Source organism: Pempheris klunzingeri, chromosome 19 (assembly GCF_042242105.1).
Source record: "Pempheris klunzingeri isolate RE-2024b chromosome 19, fPemKlu1.hap1, whole genome shotgun sequence".
Classification (NCBI taxonomy): domain Eukaryota; kingdom Metazoa; phylum Chordata; class Actinopteri; order Acropomatiformes; family Pempheridae; genus Pempheris; species Pempheris klunzingeri.
Window position 1 is genome coordinate 5,113,272 of NC_092030.1, and position 20,197 is coordinate 5,133,468.

Sequence of the window (20,197 nt, forward strand, 5' to 3'; positions counted from 1 at the left end):
GATAAAGAAAGGATCACCCAGATAGAACGATTACCTACACGGACGCTTTATAACATAAAGCTATATTTTGTTAATATGTATATGTGTATATATTTATAAATATATATCAGCAGATCTGTTCCTTGAGTATTTCCAGCATTGGAAGAGGGAGACAAGTCTTTCAGACCAAACTGTTCCACACCAGGTTTTCTTCAACTTGTTTTTTTTTCACTAATCTGAAGGGTGTTTTTGCATTTGGACCTTGACTTTATTAAATAAATCCTGATCAACCAGCAGAAACGCAGCAGCTCAAAAACTCAAAAGAACCAGCTTCTCAGCAGTTTATGGGGACCTCAAAAACCATGAAAGAGATAATAAAAAAAAAAAAAAAAAACAAAGGTTAAGACTTAAAAACCCTCCAAAATGTATGTGTTGCTTGGCAATTGTATGTTCAAAAAGTGTAATCAGGAAAAGCTGAGCTTGTGACACAATCACTGCTTTCATTGTTGCATAGACAGTAAAATGTTCAAGTGTAAAAAAAAAAAAAAGGAAAAAAAAAAACACTTGGGAAAAGATCTATTTTTGTACAAAGGTAATTTTATCCCTTGCTTGTGTACTGTTCTCTCTTCTTCTGTGGGCTGTTGTATACGTTGTGCTTCAACGAGGCAAGAGACAATTTTCAGATTGAAAATTTAAGGTGAGAGGAGTAGTTGGCTTTGGCACCTTTGGTAACTGTGTCGCCTATACTTTGCCATTTTCAACCCGTCACTGCAAGACGGGAATGTCTTTCATTATATTTTTGTCTATTTTTAAGGAGATGGAATTTTGTCATCTGTTCTTTGTGGGTTGTTCTCTGATGTTCTATCTTTCATGGACAGAAAAAAAGGTTATTAAAAAAACTTAAAAGTGAGCTCGACCTGATTCGCCACTTGATTCTTTATGTTCAGGGTGCATGAAAACACTCAACATCACGCTCACTCACAACTCGGTAACATGAAACATACAAAAACTGGTTTTATTAAGTTGCAGGTTATAGCTGTCAAATGCAAACATGTTCCACAAAAATCCAGGTTAACAACAGAGAACAGATGCTGCTGGTTTTGTGTGCAGAACTACAGGATGAGCTAATCAAGCAGAAGAGAACGTAAAAAAACAAAGACCGCTAAAATAATCAAATCACAATACATGTCGATGTAATATGTACAAAACCTAGAACACAAAACTGCCATTTGGTCACCGTCATAAACTCTAAAATGTTAAAGTTGAACATGGGAGATGGGGAACTCCAATAGATCTAAAAAAAATTTTACTTTTTGTAGCTGTTAAATTCATGACATCATTTTCTTGAGGCATTTTTGACTTGAATCACCCAACACTGACTTCAGTCCTGTTTTTTTGCCATAATGATCTGCACAGAACTTACAAATATCCGAAAATATCTTATGGCACACAGCGCTTACTTGACAATATTAAGAAAAAAAACCCACACTAATAGTGGTGCCACTTGAATAAATAACAGACATGGATCCTTTGAAATCTTCTTTTTTTTTTTTTTAAACCCAAAGCTTGATGTCAAGGACACCTCTGCACCTTGAAGTAATTTCGACAATACCACACAATTACACAGACAAATTAAAAGGCAAAAGAAATCATCGAAAGGCAAAATAACCATGGCATTTATTGTATAAGACCAGAAATGCATGTGAGTTGGTGCGAAGCAGTGACGCCAGGGTTAACGCAACGTCAGGAATACTGAAGCACCAGAATCACTAAATCAGTATCGGTGTAACAAGAGTCACCATCTTCCCTGTGGAGGCGACAAAATGTGGCACGTTAACAGACGGATGGAATATCTCAGAAGTGACAAAGGAAAACGCGTCCACTGCAGAACTGACTTAAGCTGATGCTGTGAGTGGCTGATGTGTCTCATTTGGTTCTCCTTGTTCAATTTCATTACCTGAAAGCCCTCTGCGTCCGGCAGGAGCTCTCTGTTAGAAAACGAGTCCTCTTTTCTTACAACAAAATGTAGAAAAAAAATTCATAAGAAAAAAAAAAAAAAGAAATATGAATCGCCCCGAAAGATCCGGAAGGGCTTAGCAGTCGCTTTTCCATAGCTTGATGGTTTTGTCGTTTTCTAAAGCAGCGGATGCGATGATGTTCTCTGTCGGGTGGCAGGCAGTCGAAATGACAACGTCTGAGAAGAGACGAGAGGGAAGATTGAAAGAGCTGCGTGAGGTTTAGGAACATATTACACCCAGAACACAATGTATTTACACAGAGACACGGATACCAAAATGTCTCCTGTAAGGTTCCACGGATGAACTGCATGACTCTGTATTTGGTTAAAGGGAAATTTCAGCACTTTTTATGTGGATGTAAATGTGGTCAGCTGAAGCATTAAATACCTCAGAGTGTCTTGACCAAGAAAAGCTGGAAAAGCTGTTGTTCTTCCAGGTCACCAGCAGCGTCATTTGACACAGTCGGTGGTCCAGAGGAACTTCAGACTACACCAGCTCTGACACTAGTGTGGGTAGCCGGGGGCATGCCTGATGCTCTCTTTGCTTGTATTGCAAACTAGCTTTGTTTCTAACAGTGAAAGTGGGAGCCAAACTCTGAGTGCAGAGGACGAGGATACAACTGAAGGTGAGTCACTGTTGAGTTCATAAAAGTGTGAGCTAAACCTTCTCCTGTTCATTTTACACACTGTTAGCACAACTTTTAGCCATGAGCGTATTTTTCAGTTGGTTGGTATCTGTGTGTTCACATGATGTCCTTTGTACCTCTGTACTACCGAATGCTTGCTGGGTAGTGACTAGTAGTTTGCTATAACTGGCTTATTACACGGCATTACTAGCCTTTAGCTCTGTAAGCTAGCAGTTAGCTGTGTAAATGCCAATGTGTGGCTTAAATTCGTCTTTGTGGTGCAATGAATTTCAGTGTGGGCGGTTTTTGGTGGATGCTGTTGCTGGCCCTAACATTGAAAACATGAAAATGGAGCAGAGATGATTGGGGTGATGGACATCAGAAGCTTGCGTGCAATGCATCCTGGTATATGTAGGCACTGCCGGCACAACTCAGCGAGCAGGAGAACTCAGCTTTCTCTGTCACTATAGCGCGCATCGAGGTATTTACTGCTTCGAATAACTACACTCATCATCAACACTGATTGGGCATCCACATAAAAAGTGTCGAAATTTCCCTTTAACCAGTGCCTGCGTCAGGACACAGTGATTTAAAAAGTGTGCTTTCATAAACAAAGACACGGTGCGTCTACCGTACCTGTGTGGCCCTGGAGTTTCTGCACGATCTCCTTCGTCTGCAGGTTCCAGATATAAACCATGTTGTCCTCGGAGCCGGACACAATCCACTGCAAGAGAACAGCCACTAAGCTTCAGCTGGGAGTTACATTTGGCTGAATGCGTCAAAGCATGAAATCTAAAAGATATGAACTGTGCAGGCGAGGCGTTAACTACCAGGAGGAGGTTTACTAAAGCGATGCAAACCCAAAGGAATAAATCGACCATAGATAACCTGTGCGTCTCGTCAAAGAGCTGTAGAAAAGAAAAGTTCTTACCTTTCCACCAGTGACAGAGAAATTGGCAAATATGCAGTACTTCTCATTTTTATGGCCGGTGTACGTTTTCAAGCACTGGAAAGATGGAAGAACAATAAAAGGTTAATTCTGTATTTTTTTTCTTTCTCAAAAATATAACACATGCAGCAGAAACTAGCGTTACCAGCTAAAGCAACTTCACCTGTTTAAAAATGCAACCCTAAGCATTACACATATCAAACACTACTATCAGTAATAAAAACGCCACAACTAGTTTTGTCAAGTTAATTTAGACTCTCCCAATTTAAGATATATAAATAAAAAGGGACATTTGCTCATAAAAAAACTGAAAAATGGAAGCAGGCATGCAAGATGAACTTTGTATTTGAGAATAAACAAATAGTTTACACTGAGTGAAAAGGCTTACCTTTCCTTTGCTGTAGTCCCACAGCTTCAGCGTGCTGAAAAGGAAACACAAACACAGCAACGTGTCCGTTAAACTACTAACACCAGAACAACCGTCTAAAACCAACACTCATTTCACAGACACTCCGTTTATGGACGAGTGCAGCTGAGGGAAGCTTAGTGCAGCGTTACACCACCCTCTGCTGGTGGACACTGGCAGATTAACAACAAAATAAACTTGCACAATAGGAAGGAGCGCTGACTTCACTCTCCTGCAGGTACAGAGTACTCACTTATCCAGTGTAGCAGCCAGGATGTACTTCCCGTTAGGAGAAAACTTCACGAATGACACCGGAGGGTTGTCGTCATCTAACAAGAAACACAACAACAGGAGCATCGTCAGCGCAGCAACAGGGGGGAAATAATATCTTCACACCCGGAGCAGTATCCTCAGAAACGACGTGACTTTCTGTCACTAAAGCAACTGCACCATTTTACTTTTTACCTGTAATATATTAAATGAAAATTAGGTGAAAATCTGCAAACATTTCTACAATGTCAAGGGAAGTGAAGACGGCCTTAGAGCACCGTACATGCTGTGTAATCTTACCTATGAGTGTCTTTAAACACTGCCCCGATGCCGTGTCCCAGATTCGGCTGGAATGTTTAAAAATAAATAAATTATTACTTAATTTGAGGCTATTAAGACATTTCATTGTTATGTAACATAAGCAAACAAAAAGGACGTGAACTGGACACAGAATATGTATTGGAGATGTACGCCATCCACCGCAGCTTCATGTTTTTTTTTAAGAACTGTCACAACAAATCACGCTCATGTTTAGTCTCAAAACGCTTCCAAAAGCCGTCTAATTAAACATGTTTTGCTGTTGCTGTCGTCTGCAGGGGATATTGATGTCAAACATTTATTCCTCCGTGGAGCAAAAACTTCTCCTGGATCGAGTACAGCACAAATATGTACGGGGAGGAGGGTTGGCCAGACGGACCAGACGAGCTTGCTTTTTTAAAACATCGCTCACAGTGACTGAACTGAGTCTGGAGAGCCACGACGGCAAGTCAGACACACAGACAGCAACAGGCTTATTCATTTGGCATTGCAATTTTAATGAAGTGAAGATGCTTTGTGTAAGACAGCGTCTGTGACGACAAATGAAAATGAGCACAATTGATATTTAACTTTAGCAAAGCTGATGTTAAAAACTTTTAGCCGTGTCTGCATACACTTATACTCACATTTTTATTCAAGCAGCTGAGACCTGAAATCCTTTTCTTAATTTGCAAGTGCATGCTGTGACAAATTACTTATAGGACCCATTAGGTCTCAAACTGACCAAGTAGGTGATGAAAAAGGGGGTAATAACAGGAGCTTGTTCTCACCAAAGACCGTCATAGCTACTGGACACAATCAGGGAACCGTCTCTGTTGAAGTGAACCTGCAAGCAACACACATCGTCACATCACTGATGCTGTGTTAATTTAATGTTTAGGATATTCCTAAAAAGAAAAAAAAAGAAAAACTTACAGCAGAGACAGGGTCAGAATGAGCCGGCAACGTTTTCAAACATTTCCCCGTCTTCACGTCCCATATCCGTACGCTCTCATCAAACTGGAAGCAGAAACAACAAACGTTAATCACTTCTTCAAAACCACGCGGGGACGTGCCTTGTAATGCTTCAGCAAAAGGTCTCACATCTGCTTTCCATTTACCGCTTGTTTCATGCCAAAAGCTTCGTACTCACCGATCCCGACACGATAAGATTGGACTGGGGGTTGAAGTTGCAGCAGAAGACGTAGTTGCTGTGACCTTTTAGAGTTTTTAAACATTTCCCCTAAATCAAAGAAAAATTTGTTGAAATGTCACGTTCAACTAAACGTGCAACAGAAAACACTTGTTCAGCTAGTTAATGAAGGAAGTGACTGCAGCTTTAATGGTGACAAACATTTAACACCAACAGTGAGCACAGATATGAATCCTAAGTGGACTTTAGTTTCATACTTCATGGATGTATAATATTAGAGGACACTGCTGCAGTCTATGTGTGTTTGAACTTTTATATATAGTGGTGCGTGTTCACTTAAGCAGCATTGCTAAGCAGCACTGGCATGATGATCTGACTGTGCGGCCAGTGACTGAATAACTCACATCAATTAAGTAAGACCTTCTTAGATTTCAGCTGTGACACAAACACGAAAGCCGCGCAGTCGCCCGAGTTCACCCGCTCTCTTACCGAGCTGACGTCCCAGATCTTCAGGGTTTTGTCATCAGACGCAGACACCAGGAGGTTGGAGTCGGAGGACCAGGCCACGTCAGAAATGCCCTGCACATTCATGGGGAGCAATTAGGAACATCTGGTTAGGATGGCAAAGATGACACCACTGTAAGAAAAGTAAGTAATTGAACCGTGGCTCGCACCAAAGTACAGGCAATGGGGACTGGGAATATTTCATCGATACCAATGCCATCAGAGAATCCGCTTATGAGTCCGATTCACTATAGATTCCCTTATTGGTTCCTGATTATTATTCTGTGCAGAAAAAAAAGTAGGCCTACACAGGTTTTGAGCATCAAAGCAGCTGTTTTATCATGACTGAGATTGAACAGTGTTTGTCATCATCTGAAGTGGATGAAATAAGGGAGTATTTACACAGCAGTCGCTTTTATTTAGGCTTTCTCAGTCAAACAACAAAAAAAAAAAAACCTGCTACGCTTGCCTGCGTGGCTCTAATGTAACAGATGTGCTGGTTGGTATGGAAACAGTGGCTTTTGTGCTCAGCTTCCTACTTCTAGGCTGGCCTCCTTCTCTTTTTCCAGCAGCTGCAGGAAAAACAACGTATAGGAGCTTTACATTGTTCGTGGGAGGCTGCAGCCTTTATTCTCAACTAACTGAACATTTCCCGCTCTGCTTGTATTCAGCGTCACTTTATCTGCCGCTCACTCTCTCCACCACTCAGTTACCATGTGCACCTTTATACACTGCCCCATCCACATCCTTACTCCAAATGACCATTTAACAGACATAACTAGCACTGCTGCAATCCGTCTTTGTGAAACGTAGCCATGCTTTGGACCGTTTCTTCCTCTCTGCCATGCCTTCTTTTCCAGCAGCGTAGACACGTGACTTTGAAATCATTGTTTAGCGATGGGCAACTGTCCGCATCAGTGAAAGGAAGTGATAAGCTTGGGAGCGTGCGACTCCCGTGGAACCGGACAATTTGGAGTCCGTTTTCAACTGGAAGCGGTTACACCGAATGCATTAAAAAAAATAAACATGCAAATATAATCCCACTTTTCAAATCGCAAACAAAACGCATAAACACTGCAGCAGTAAAGATGAGAAGCCATTAAACTTACAAGTTTGTGCCCAGATATGGTTTTCTCAAACTTCCCATCATATGCTCCCCAGATTTTGATGAGTTTATCAGCAGCTGTAAGGACAAGTAGTTGATAAATAGTGATTAATATCAGCAGAAAATTGTTGGCTATATTTAAACTGATTTATCGTTTCAGTCATTTTTCAAGTAAAAATACCAAATAATCTCAGCTTGCAGCTTCTCACATGATGATTTGCTGCATTTTCGTTTACATTTCGACCAAGCAATTAATTGGCAAATTATTCAACAATGAAAATGATTACGTGTTTGCTCTGGCTAATATGCAGTTTCATGAGAGCAAACGGAGATGGAACTCACATGAGCTGGCGAGCCATTCTCCACTCGGGCTGAATTTGACCGAGGACACGGCTTTGGTGTGGCCCGCTAATGTGAATTTCAGGCTGTAGTTAGGCTTGGCAGGTGCAGACTGTAAATGAGAACAAAACATGACATTTAAAATTCTCCCTGATGTCTGACACATGTGCAAACATCTTTTTATCAAAAAATTCCCCAAATCCCATCACTGGATATTTACCCCATCCAGCCTACTAACATCTGTGAGGTAATTACAGAAGTGCTGAAGTTACAATAGGATAGGAAGCTGCAGGAAACACTACAGATATATAAGGAATCCAAACCTTGCTTTGACTGGCAGATGCTGATGGGACAACTGGAGGTTTTGTGTCGGTCTCTGGTTTTTTATCTTCTGTTGCCATGGTGAGGAAATGAGCATCTACTGAACACACCCCTGACACAGAGGAGAAACAGATACTGAAATAAGTTAAGATCAAATTCGTTTTAAGTTCTGATACGCAAGTGCTGCACGATGGAAAACAAACCACATACAGTCTGAGGGTTTTAAAAGACGGAGCGCAACATGCAGGGTCTAAATAATTAACATTATTCAAATAGGAATTAAAAGGTGTGCATTATAAGGAGGCAGACAAGTATTATGCAAGTTGTAAAATGTGTAAATGTGATTAACAACAAATCTTTGCATTGATCAGTCTACATAATAATTCAGACTGTATCACTGATTTCTTCAAGGGATGCATGAATCTTATAATTCAAGTGATGTTTAGTCAATTAATTGATATTTATGCAAGTCTGTACAACTATACAGAGGAAATCATTCATAGCCATGCAACCACTGTGAACAATTCAGTAACTCTCAGTAGATGATGCAAGTAAGTCTATGAGGATATGAGGGTTTTTTTTTTCCCCCCCGAGTATTTATTTGTTTAAATGCAACTGTGGCAGCTGTCTCCTCAGACTATGAAGCTAGCTAACGTTAACTGGCCTTGTGCAGCTTAGAAAGACTAAACAGAAACATGTTGAACAGTCAGCGAAGATTATAAAACCGTCTGGTCTAAATTACAGAAACGTCCATTCGTGTTTAACCCCAGTCAGTAAGTTGTGAAAGAGGACATATCAAACAAAGGGCCTCCGTGGAGAAGTTCAGCTCTGTCAGAAACCATCATCATACTGTGGATATTTATCTAAGCGTGTAGGATATGAAGCCCGACAGAAAGGTAGAACAACACAGTCTTCAAGTCCACTGCTTTTACACGAGAGCTAATGGCAGTCTGGTCGTGTAGCCCCCCCCCCCGCTTTAAATGCATTGATGCTGTTGACAAACTGGCTGAGCTGCCACGGAGGGGCCCTCCATTCAAACAATGAGGAATTAGTCGTACGTCGATACTCACGGGGATGTAGTGCAGCTTCGTGGTCAGGTTGTTGGTCCTCGTGAAGTCTGGGAACCGAAATTGGCGTGTTTTTTCTGACTCAGAGGCTCATGGAGAACGTATAAATCAAATTGCCTTGCTCCTGGATGCTTGCCTGCGAAGAGAAGCGGGGAATGTGGTGCGGTGGTGTTCCTTTGCGCATGCGTGTTACCCTAAACGGCAACGGCAGCTGACGAGGGACAAAAAGAGTTTTGTGTGGTTTTGTGTTTAATGCCGATCAATAATGTGTACTTATCATAGACTGACTGCACTCCAGAAGAGACTGCAGAGGAGTGCAATCCTAGGAACAGCTAACGCTAAGATACTTCGTAGAAACCCTTAAATTTATCTGCCAGAGGAACCGAGCTTTTGAGGCAGAGGGTGAGATGTTGATTTTTAATGTGTTTACATACACAGATAGTAATTATGTGTAGATATATATTAATATATACACATGTTTATATCCGTTTACATTAATATACACACTCCATCCACTAGGTGGCGGTGTCCTCCTTGGATTGTAATCCACGAAGGAAGCTAACGAGGAAAGAAAGTCACTGCCACAGGTTTGTTTTACCAAGAAAGTTTTCAGAGTTGCCAGAAGATGCGCCCCCGAGTGAACTGGGCCTGTTAATTGTGTGCCGGCTGTAGCCTCTTATGAAGCAGAGTAGCCCCTGAACTTTCCTCCCTTCGCACCTTCTTACGAAAATGAGTCAGTAAAATATTCAGTAGCTCCTTTTCTATGTGTTTCTTTGTAACCTGTGAAACTCCCCGTTATGTGAGGGACCAGTTAGCCTTATTGTCGGGCCCGTTAAGCCTCACTGTGGAAACTTACTGCCGAAACTTCGCCTCTTTTAAACAAAGTAGGGCATCAGTCGGCTAGGCAGTGTGAGTTCTTTGTGTTGTTATGACGAATTGTGTCTTTGAGTCGATGGTACTGCCCTTGATAACTTTCACAAGCTAACGCTAGCTAAGTAAGGCTAACAGCACAGCACGGTTAGCGTTAGTTGTAGCGTTAGCTGACCTGGTACCTCATTTATCGTACCGCTACCTTTTTTAAAAAAAAAATATATAAGTACTTTGGTGTGTGTCCAGCGTTAAAAGTTAGCTTTTGTGCTAACGTGTCGCTAGTAAAGTGAGTAAAAGCAGTAAGTTCATTTATTTTATAAACTTCAGTGTAATGACTTTAGCTTAACTCTTAAGCTTACAGGTACTCAGTTCCCCTGTCAAAAACCCCCATCAACATTATTTTGATGACTTATGGCCAATTGTATTTTTAAAAAATGACTTAACATCCTAGAATTACATTCATATAGTACATTTTTTTTTGCCATTTAAGTAATAATTTAAAGTATAACAAGCATTTCAGTCACCACTAACACCAGTACTCATTGGCTTGTCCAAGAGAATGGAGAACCATCAGAGAGATTTATTCATGTCAGCATCTTTTCGCCCTACATGATGTGTTATGGAACATACCTAGTGACTTTTTGACTCCTTCCCACCACCTCCTTCCTTCAAATTCAAAACTAAAGCAGCCATGGTTGTATTAGGCTACACTGTCAGTAGAGGCTGCTGATTTTATATATGTTTGATATCTGACATATAGGAATAATCTCTGACCTACCACATTCTCATAACTCTGTTTTTATGTCAACAGATTGCATCATGTGGCATGAAAACTATGAACAAAGTGCGCTGGTGTTCCCTCAGAGCCTTTGATGAGCGGACAGACAAAAGCAACAGAATTCGCAGAAGACCAGTCGCCTCCAGTGCCCATCATCATGTCAGAAGGCATGAACCTGGACCCACGACGACTTGTGAATCCCCCGCCCCCTGAGGTGATCAACCCCAACAAGCCAGGACGAAGGACCAACCAGCTGCAGTTCATGCAGAACGTAGTGATCAAATCCCTGTGGCGGCACCAGTTCGCTTGGCCGTTTTACCAGCCTGTTGATGCAGTCACTCTTGGACTTCCAGTGAGTAGCTTACAAATGTGTTTTTCAAATTTTTAAATATACTTTCCATGCAGATATTATTATTATTATTATTAGCATCATGTAATTATTCAATGTATCATTAATTTATGTGCTCATAAAAACAGGGAGGATTGTTAATATTCAGTCCTCATTAGGAATTCCTAACGTAGCTAACCACCTGCCCTTATTTTGTAAGTTAAAAACACATCAGGAAATAACCCTTGAAATAAACACACATCTGCTGTACCCAAAGTTGTACATCTGCTCATTGTAATATGGTATTTTACTCACAGACATTGTGATTAATTCATCCAAGTTAAATGCAGTTGTACATTTGCTACCAAATACATATCCTTAGGCTCTGATGTACAAAAAGAGAAACTATGTTCTTAACAAACAAATTAAAGTGGCATACAGGCTTTGGATGCCTGAACCCAGTGTGTTTCTTCCACCCCCAACCCCCACTGTAACTGTGTGATCAGTCTAAAATGTCATATACAACGGTCAAAAGTTTATGCACACCCGTGAAGAACAGTCTTGAGTTTCCAATAATTTCTACAACTCTTATTTTTCTATGATGGAATAATCGGAGCACCTACCTCTGTCACAAGACGTTCATGAAGTTTGGTTGTTTATGGTTCCTCTGAAAATGTGACCAAAACTGCTGGGTCAAAAATATATATACAGCAATGCTTATATTTTGTTAAATGTCCCTCTGCCTTTTTCACCTCAGTTAGCTGCTTTTGGTGGCCATCCACAAGCTTCTGGTTAAACCTTTGACCACTCTTCATGACCGAATCGCTGCAGTTCGACTAATTTTGTTGGTTGTTGGTTGTTTTGACATGGCACAGACCTGTCCACGTGATCAGCAGCAAACTCCAGTTGAGCCTTAAGGTGCTACTTCAGCCTCAGCTCATGTAAATTGAAACACACTTCAGTGTGGACACTGACACCTGTGTTCCAGCAGCTCCTAATTCCTCGCAGACCTGTGTGGTGATTCTTGGTTGACTTTTGACCATCCTGATCAGTTTTCTCTGAGAAGCAGTTGATAGTTTGCGTTTTTTCCTGACCTAGGGATCTAGGGACCCGTGGCTGCTATGAAATAGCTCTAAGTGACGTTTCTGACTTGTTCAAGCTGCTTTTTCAGATCTGTGCTGAGCTCCTCTGACTTCCCCAATGTAGCATTTGAGGCCAAGTGTAATGAGGGTATCAAACAAGCCGGGATTCCGGGAAGTCACCAGTAGCCAATCATAACCACTAACAAGAAGAGACCATTTGCCACAAAGAATATTTGATTGACACAACTTTCTACATTACCAAAAGTGATAATTCAAGTTGCTGTCTGTATGTTTTCAGGAGACCCATAATAAATTCATAAAAGACCAAACTTCATGAATGGTTTTTGTGACAAAAAGTATGTGCTCCATAGGAATATAAGAGGTGTAAAATTATTGGAAACTCAAGACTGCCCTGCCATCCGTTTTCTTTATAATCGTATGTAAACTTTTGACCACAACTGTGTTTGTCTTACCTTGTGGGAAACCTTTTGCTTTTCTCTTTTCTTTCACTGAAGTAAAACTGCTTCTAAATCCTTACATCTCCTCCCGTCTTTGGCATTCTTTCACTGCAGCTGCTGATGTTGTTGTCGAAGTTTTGTTTATCTTTCTTTCTTGTTTCTCCTTTGGTTTTGATTGCCTCCCCATGCACACCCCACTTAAACGACACAGCACAGTGAGTATAGAGACACTGGGGTGCGGCAGTACACTCTGTCTCAATCTTATCTAATATTTGCAGCTTATACCCATAGATGAATCATAGCAGCCCTCAAATTTGCTGAAATAACCTTGATTTTACATTACTGCACTTTTAATATGTCTATACTGTACATGCTAGTCAGTAATTAATGACTAACTAATTTGAAATAGATGCTTTAGTTCTGGAATTAACTAATTGAGTAACTAATTACTCTATTAGGGACAATTTCTTAAGTAGTCCCTTTTAATAGTTCTTAATTAGTCCCTACTGTAATTCTTAATTCATCCCAATTAAAGAGTGAATTATCCGGAGTAACTGAGACCAAGTGGCATTTAAATTCCGTTCACCTCTGTCTGGGTGGATGTAGAGAAATCTCTGAGAGGGAATTCTTAGAACTTGGGCAAAGAAAACTACCTGCATGGCATGCAGGTACCTTGTGAAAGAATAATAACAGCTTATTACAGCTTGGGTGTCGTTTACATAGTGTTGGCTGTCATTTGTATTGGTAATGATAACACAGTGCTCACTGAAATTTGCTGAGATGTGGGAACATGGCGACACAGCTACAGTTCTTACAAGGTAAAAAACGTGTGGTCAGATCAGACAGGTTGTAAACAAGACAGTTCGCTCACAATGTAACCGCAAGTTTGCCAAACGTGGGCTTTTGTTTAAAACCTATCTGATCATCTGGCCAAAACTTTGACAATGAGGTCCAAATTGTAGTGAACCGGGGTGATCTTGGAAGTGAGACACCTTTTTAAGCGTTGACATGCAGGAATGGCTTTTTTTGATCCGTCATACTTGAGCAGATTCTTTTAAAGATACGGGATAGAAACAAAAAGCTTGTAAGACTGTATTCATCTGACCCGTTGCCTTTTTTTCTAAACCAGGATTATCACACGATTATAACATCTCCTATGGACTTAGGAACCATCAAGAAACGACTGGAGAACAACTACTATTGGAGTGCAAGCGAATGTATGCAAGACTTCAACACCATGTTCACCAACTGCTACATATATAACAAGGTGAGGAGCTTGATGATTACGAATGCCCCACGTCGTGTAGCCTCACGCAAACTGAACCCTCTTAGATTGTCCTCTGTCCTGTAGCCTACAGATGATATAGTGCTCATGGCCCTCGCCTTGGAAAAGATTTTCTTGAAAAAAGTTGCCCAGATGCCACAGAGGGAAGTGGAGGTTTGTCCTCATGCTGCCAAAAGGAAGGGCAAAAACAATACCACTGCAGGTAATGAACTTGTTTGAACAGGCAATACGACTTTAGGCTACTTCACATGTTCCTTACGGTAAGTGGTTATTAGAGATAACAGGAATTTGGATGTGTCTGATTGTGACATGTTTTCAACAGAAAAGCTGAATGAAAGAGAAAATGCAAATATCTATTTTAGTATTCTTACCAAAAGAAGAAGGATATGAACATTTAAATCAGCCATTTGGTCCTGTTATTACTCTTATTTTATTTTTGTTGTCCATTTGCCAGAAAATTCATTTTTTGTTTCAATTAATAGCTTAATGAATATGTGGTTTATCTCAGTATTGTGTGAGTCAAAGGTTCCTATTTCAGCCTTCATGAACATTAGTGTCAACTCCAATTCAGCAGCAGTGACTAAGTGCATCACTAACCTAGTAATCTTTTTTCTTTCTGTTTGAAATGACACTGCTCAGTCCTCCAGACTATATACTGGGTCCTCTACTATGGTTTCATTTTGCAGTGGGTTTCTTCTCAAGCATGTTTTTTTTTCCTGCACAGAGCAACACAGAAAGATGTGTTATTTATTAAGTGCAAAGTACACGACAGCACAGGACGTTTGCCTCATGTGGTCAGAAAAGACAAATAATTTAGTTAGAAGTGTGTGTTTTTGTGCTTCTTTTAATTTGCGTTAATGGGTGCACACAGGTGGGCAGGATGGAACAGCGACCACATGTTCTTCAGCCACATCTCCACCAAGCCTCACCGACACATCCTCCATCTCATCCTCAGTGGCCAGACAGTCATCGGAGACCGCCACAAAGGTGAGCCGTCATCAGTGTCTCTGACCCTCAATCACATTGTTTTAAAATCACAGAATGTGACGACAATTTGACCTTATTGTGGTGTTTCTCTGTGTCGATGAAGCAGAAAAGGTGGAATGAAGACATCAGTGCTGATTTGTCCCCAGGGACCATTAACAGTGAGTCATCAGCATGCAAGAGGAGACGAGGAAGCGCAGGTCAAGTCATCAGTCCCTTCAAGAAGGACTCCGAAAGAAAGAAGTGGTCGCAACAAGAAGCTGAACAGGGCAGACTGAGCGAACAGCTCAAGTATTGCAAAAGTATCCTGAAGGAAATGCTGTCTAAGAAACACGCAGCCTACGCCTGGCCTTTCTACAACCCTGTCGACGCCGAAGCATTGCAGCTACACGATTACCACGACATCGTCAAACACCCGATGGATCTCGGCACTGTTAAAGTATGCACTGTATTTTTACATATACAAATACATGTTCTCCATGGTTCATATGATTTCCGTGATGGATGTTGTCTTGATAACTTTTTAATTTCCAGAAAAAGATGGATGGAGGAGAGTACCACGATGCACAAGGCTTCACCGCAGACGTTAGGTTGATTTTTTCCAATTGCTACAAATATAACCCTCCACATCATGAAGTCGTCACTCAGGCCAGGAAACTTCAGGTATGTCTCGAATTCTTAAATTTAATCATTGAAGGATTTCAAATGCTTTCGCTGGTTCTTTAGGCTCAGATTTCTATTTCGCTGGATCCTCCTTTCGTCATTGTGCACATGTTTTTCTTCAGGGTGTGTTCGAGAAGAGATTTGCAAAGATACCAGATGAGCCAGTGGAGCTGATTTCAGCAATGAGTGCTGAGAGTGCAGGCTTTAGTGGGATAAGTGTCGACAGCTCCTCTAACTCGGACAAATCACACTTAGCAGAGGAGCGTGCCACCCGACTTGCTGAGTTGCAAGAACAGGTGGGTGCAGAACAGGTGGGTTTCTACACAGATCTCAAACTCATAGTGTTGTTATTTAACATCGTGGTCTGCTAACACAAAAACTCTGCTCAGGATTGTGTTATAACATTACCAAAATATTTCTTATTATCTGGCTAACAAATATACAGCAGGGAGAAACGCATCCATAAAACATTTCATATCATGTGTTTTTCCCTTCTCTTGGTCCTCCCAATTGTTTGGAAAGGATATTGGTGACTGATAAAATCATATGCTGAGCCGGACTTGGCCGAGCAGACAGCGAATCACTCAATGAGACTTCCTTGTTTTTATTCTTCCACATTATGTTGCAGCCCGCCAACTTACAACAGAGAAAAACAACTCTCTGGCTCCCAGAGAGTTGTGCTCAATCCACCTCTTCTTTGATTTCTTTGTACAGCAATTTTTCTTTGCACTTATTATTTTAATACCGCTATGTAGCACCACACTAGTCCATCTCTGTTGACACTCTACCCAGCTTAAAGCTGTTCATGAACAGCTCGCTGTGCTCTCCGAAGTCCCTGCGATTGAACCAAAGAAGAAAAAAGAAAAAGACAAGAGAGAAGACGGCTGGCAAAGTAAAGGCAGGACCATTCCCAGCACCAGGTAGGACGTTTTACACAACTGAAGAACTCTGTGTTCATAGTGTGTTACTTTTATACATCAACCTTTGACCGCTTTGCACTGAATTTCAGACGGCCTTGGAAGAGAAGCAAAGACTGGGAGTCGGATGATGAGTCTCTGCCGATGACGTACGATGAGAAGCACCAGCTGAGCCTGGACATTAACAGGCTGCCTGGCATGAAGCTGGGCCGCGTGGTGCACATCATTCAAACATTAGAGCCCTCAATGTGCGACACCAACCCAGATGAGATCGAGATTGACTTTGAGATACTGAAGCCGTCCACGTTACGTGAGCTGCAGCAATACGTGAAGTCCTGTCTCTACAAGAAGTTTAAGAAATTTCAAAGTAAGTATGAGACCTCGCTGCTGTCTTGCTTCGAATTATTTGATATTAAGTTGCTAATTACCCCCCAAATTGAAATGCCCTCAGCATCTGTAGCATGTAAGAGGTAACGGTGCCTGCTTTACTCCCCTTCATCCAGAAAGAGGCAGCCAAGCTACTTGTCATCACACTGGCTGCAGCAGTTCTTCACATTCTTCCATCAGCAGCTCCAGTGACTCCACTTCAGAAAACAGTGACTTGTGACAGCTGTAATTTTTTTTAATTTATTTCATCAAAACTGTTACATGGACTTATTTTTGCATTTGGTATATGTTCGATTTGTGGAAAATATAACTCGTCTTTGTATTCAGTGGGGCTTTTCTCACTCCTCTTTGATAGACTGCAATATCCGTCACTGGTGTTTCTTATCAGACACTATAAATTCACAGCGCAGCCAGATGGCATGCTGCCGGGGCTGGGGCCCATTTCATAACATCTGACTTTCAGCCAATATCCTGTCCCTGTAATTCACTTTGCTCACACTGTTTAATTACAGCTCAGATCTTTTTCAAATGCATCATAGAATCGCAGTTATATTCTATTATAACGTCCAGTGTTTGCAGCTCTCAACGGCTGCTAGTTGGGTCATTTAGCAGCAGATTATCTCTTTTAAAAATATGTCTGATTCATTCAAATTCATTTCTACCGTAGCATGATTAGTAACAGATAAAAGATAATGAGCAAACCTAGGAATTCGAGAGAGACTGGGCTCATTTCAACAGTTGTATGTCAGATAATGGCCAATACTATGTTTTTATAAGCCATTGTTTGTGTAGAAATGAACTGGATATCATGCTGAGGCTTTTTAGGTCTGCATGGTCAAACGTGGGTGGAGGTTATCAAGGGTTCTGACACACACACATTTCAGTGATACTGGCTGAGTAGCTTTTTTCATACTGTTTAGCATTTACTGAGACAATTCAAGTTCAACCTTTTATTTTTGCATCTAAAATACAGATTTCCTGACCCCTGTTTTGACTTTCATTCCATGAAGTTTCTTTTAACGTTCATCAATGGCTATTTAGAACACTAAAATTCTTTCTGATAAACAGTTTAGTAATTCTGCTGAATATCATTTGTAGGGGGCCACACCAGTGTTTTGCATGTTGTAGTTCATTTACTATAAATTACATTACGGTGAATATTCTCAGCATGATGTAGCGTTTTAAATGTGTTTTTCTCTTCACCCAGGCTTCTTTAGATTCTGGTATAAAAGTCAACTTTCAACTGATTTCAGTAATCCATCAAAGTGAACATCATGTCCATTGATATTTATGTCACCCACAGTTCTGTTGCATGGCGGAGTGCAGGGCTTTCCAATCAGCGTGCTCCTGTAACCATGTTACCATGCAACAATAGATATAAAAAATAAAGTAAGAAGAAGATGATGAATGGCCTAACCCGTGTTTCAAATCTCAGCAATTAGATTTTGTATTCAGTGCGAACAGAGAAACAACCAACTGGATGTTTGAAAATTCTGAAACTCCAAGAAAAACAGCCCAAACACCAGAAATGTAATTTGCAGTAAATGGACCCCTGTGTGAAAAAAGAAACACTGAAATGGCCCCTTAGGTTTTTTTTCCCAACTATTTTGAACTATTTGGTTACTGTTAATACGAAGTGACTCAGTTTGTCTAGCTCAGTGTTCCTATCTTTGTCATGTTTGCCATCCTTCTTTGTGGTGAATGACAACTTGTATGTTTGTAAAACCAAAATAGAGAGTGAGGCAGTTATGTCAAGTTTTATTTTTTTTGTTAATAAACGTAAAAGCACAAAGGTGGCCTTGTGTTTGCTCGACAGGACAGGTGCAAAATACCTTTTAATATTGTGCTCTTTAGTGAACAATGTGCACCACAGTGAGTAAAAGCCCTCTCGCCTGAAGCATTTACTCCACTCTCAGCTGGCCTGCCAACTGCTCTGGCACGCGGCCAGAGCTGACCAGTTCAAACAGCTGGTGCCTCCATCGGCTTATGCTCCATCGGCTCTCAGCGCTTAGCTTATTTGAATGTGGGCTGGAAGCACCAGAGATCTGTATTTGGGGTTGTTTGTATGCGAGGACTGTGGTACTAAATCACGACTCATATTGGAGAGAGAGAGGAGATAAGAGCACGCAAGGTGAATGTCTGTGCTGCTTGCAGTTCAGTAATTAACCAGGAGATGGCCATAATGTACTATGCCTAGCTTTATTAAGCTTACTTTCCATGGCCTCACTTTTATATTGAAGTAATTTACTGCAGCTGGAACTGGTTACACATGCTGTGCATTTATTTTCCATCATGATTTGTCTGTTTAGTCTATAATCTCATTAAAGATGCAGCTCAAAGAGAAAACAGCTGAAAACTATTTCACGAACAGAACAGACAGGATGCATCCTCTAAACATTTTTTATGAAACATTGTAATACATAAGTGCTTCAACACAAAGTGCTAGGTAAAAAGAAGAAGCCCCAACTGCACACTGTGGAGCAATTCATCATTTACCCCCCCACACCCCCACACCCCACCCATGTTGCTGTCCTTGCACTGTGCATGTTGCGGGCAGACGTGCTCTTTGTGACCTGCATTCCCACTATACCACATACCCCCGACTCTCAACAACCTTTGGGCATGATTGATCAATGGCACAACTTTAATGACAACTAGTCATTTCTGCCACTTCTGGCCATCACTCACGACACATGAATCCAATGTTTAAAAAGCTACACACATGCAACTCTCCAGACGCTCGACTTGAGACTGGGTTTGCTTTGATTAATGGATCTCTGGTTTTCATTTTCTTTTCGCCACCTTGTAGAGGACCATTCAGGAAACAACAGAGACTCAATGAACATGGCCTCACATTGTCAATTTGAATCAAAGCATGTAGAACGAACAGCACACGCACGCACTTCTGTTCAGTAAAAGATTTATGCTAATGTGACGTTCTTCTTTAGTATGCTCAAATTGTACCAAAGTATATGACGCTTATTAACCTATTTTAAAACCATAACTTGTCCTAGAAGATATATTGCTGAGTAGCCTGTGCTATTTTGAAGCATTACATTATTACTGAGGTAATAAGCTTTCAGTCAGCACTATCTAAATATCAGGCTACTACTGCCTGTTACTTTACCATTAATGTTCAAGATGCCCCACGTTCCCTGTGTTTGTTTGCTGTATGTTTTCCTTGAATGCTATCTGCCGGCTTTCAGTAAAGCACCTGGAGGAATATCTGTTGTACTAACTTTACAGAAAAATGCCAAAATATGATATTCCAGCAGCACCTAGTTGAAATGTTTTGACCTTTAGTTATCTGTCTGCACAGGATTTACAGAGTATATGTGCTGTTTTCTTTTTACAACAAAGTTTTTTTCAAATAGGTCATAGGTGAGCGCTAATCCATGAAACAGCAGTGTGA

The 20,197-nt window shown here is 40.9% G+C and overlaps 2 protein-coding genes across 2 annotated transcripts; one reads left to right on the forward strand and one right to left on the reverse strand.

The window, feature by feature from the left end:
* Positions 1-2,005: 2,005 nt before the first annotated feature.
* On the reverse strand, positions 2,006-9,181 carry wdr5 (WD repeat domain 5). The gene is made up of 14 exons (XM_070850358.1): positions 9,037-9,181; positions 7,969-8,078; positions 7,649-7,757; positions 7,311-7,384; positions 6,187-6,276; positions 5,698-5,787; positions 5,481-5,564; positions 5,336-5,391; positions 4,548-4,594; positions 4,231-4,306; positions 3,960-3,993; positions 3,554-3,628; positions 3,259-3,346; positions 2,006-2,173 (listed from the first exon to the last, which is right to left on the reverse strand). Exons 2-14 carry the CDS (start codon positions 8,044-8,046, stop codon positions 2,073-2,075), a joined length of 1,002 nt encoding a protein of 333 aa, XP_070706459.1. The 5' UTR covers positions 8,047-8,078; positions 9,037-9,181; the 3' UTR covers positions 2,006-2,072.
* A 472-nt stretch (positions 9,182-9,653) lies between these two features.
* Positions 9,654-18,523, forward strand: LOC139218551 (bromodomain-containing protein 3-like). The gene is made up of 11 exons (XM_070850157.1): positions 9,654-9,766; positions 10,715-11,033; positions 13,679-13,816; positions 13,901-14,036; positions 14,706-14,821; positions 14,925-15,257; positions 15,353-15,481; positions 15,604-15,792; positions 16,274-16,401; positions 16,491-16,765; positions 16,902-18,523. Exons 2-11 carry the CDS (start codon positions 10,776-10,778, stop codon positions 17,003-17,005), a joined length of 1,806 nt encoding a protein of 601 aa, XP_070706258.1. The 5' UTR covers positions 9,654-9,766; positions 10,715-10,775; the 3' UTR covers positions 17,006-18,523.
* Positions 18,524-20,197: the final 1,674 nt, after the last annotated feature.

Coding starts and splice junctions, on each gene's coding strand:
- LOC139218551 (XM_070850157.1), top strand. CDS start 10,776: ATGAGCGGACAGACAAAAGCAACAGAATTCGCAGAAGACCAGTCGCCT. Junction 15,258..15,352: donor TGGATCTCGGCACTGTTAAA/GTATGCACTGTA, acceptor TTTAATTTCCAG/AAAAAGATGGATGGAGGAGA. Junction 16,766..16,901: donor GAAGTTTAAGAAATTTCAAA/GTAAGTATGAGA, acceptor CCCTTCATCCAG/AAAGAGGCAGCCAAGCTACT.
- wdr5 (XM_070850358.1), bottom strand. CDS start 8,046: ATGGCAACAGAAGATAAAAAACCAGAGACCGACACAAAACCTCCAGTT. Junction 6,277..7,310: donor CCATATCTGGGCACAAACTT/GTAAGTTTAATG, acceptor ATGAATGTGCAG/GGCATTTCTGACGTGGCCTG. Junction 4,307..4,547: donor GTGTTTAAAGACACTCATAG/GTAAGATTACAC, acceptor GTTTCTTGTTAG/ATGACGACAACCCTCCGGTG.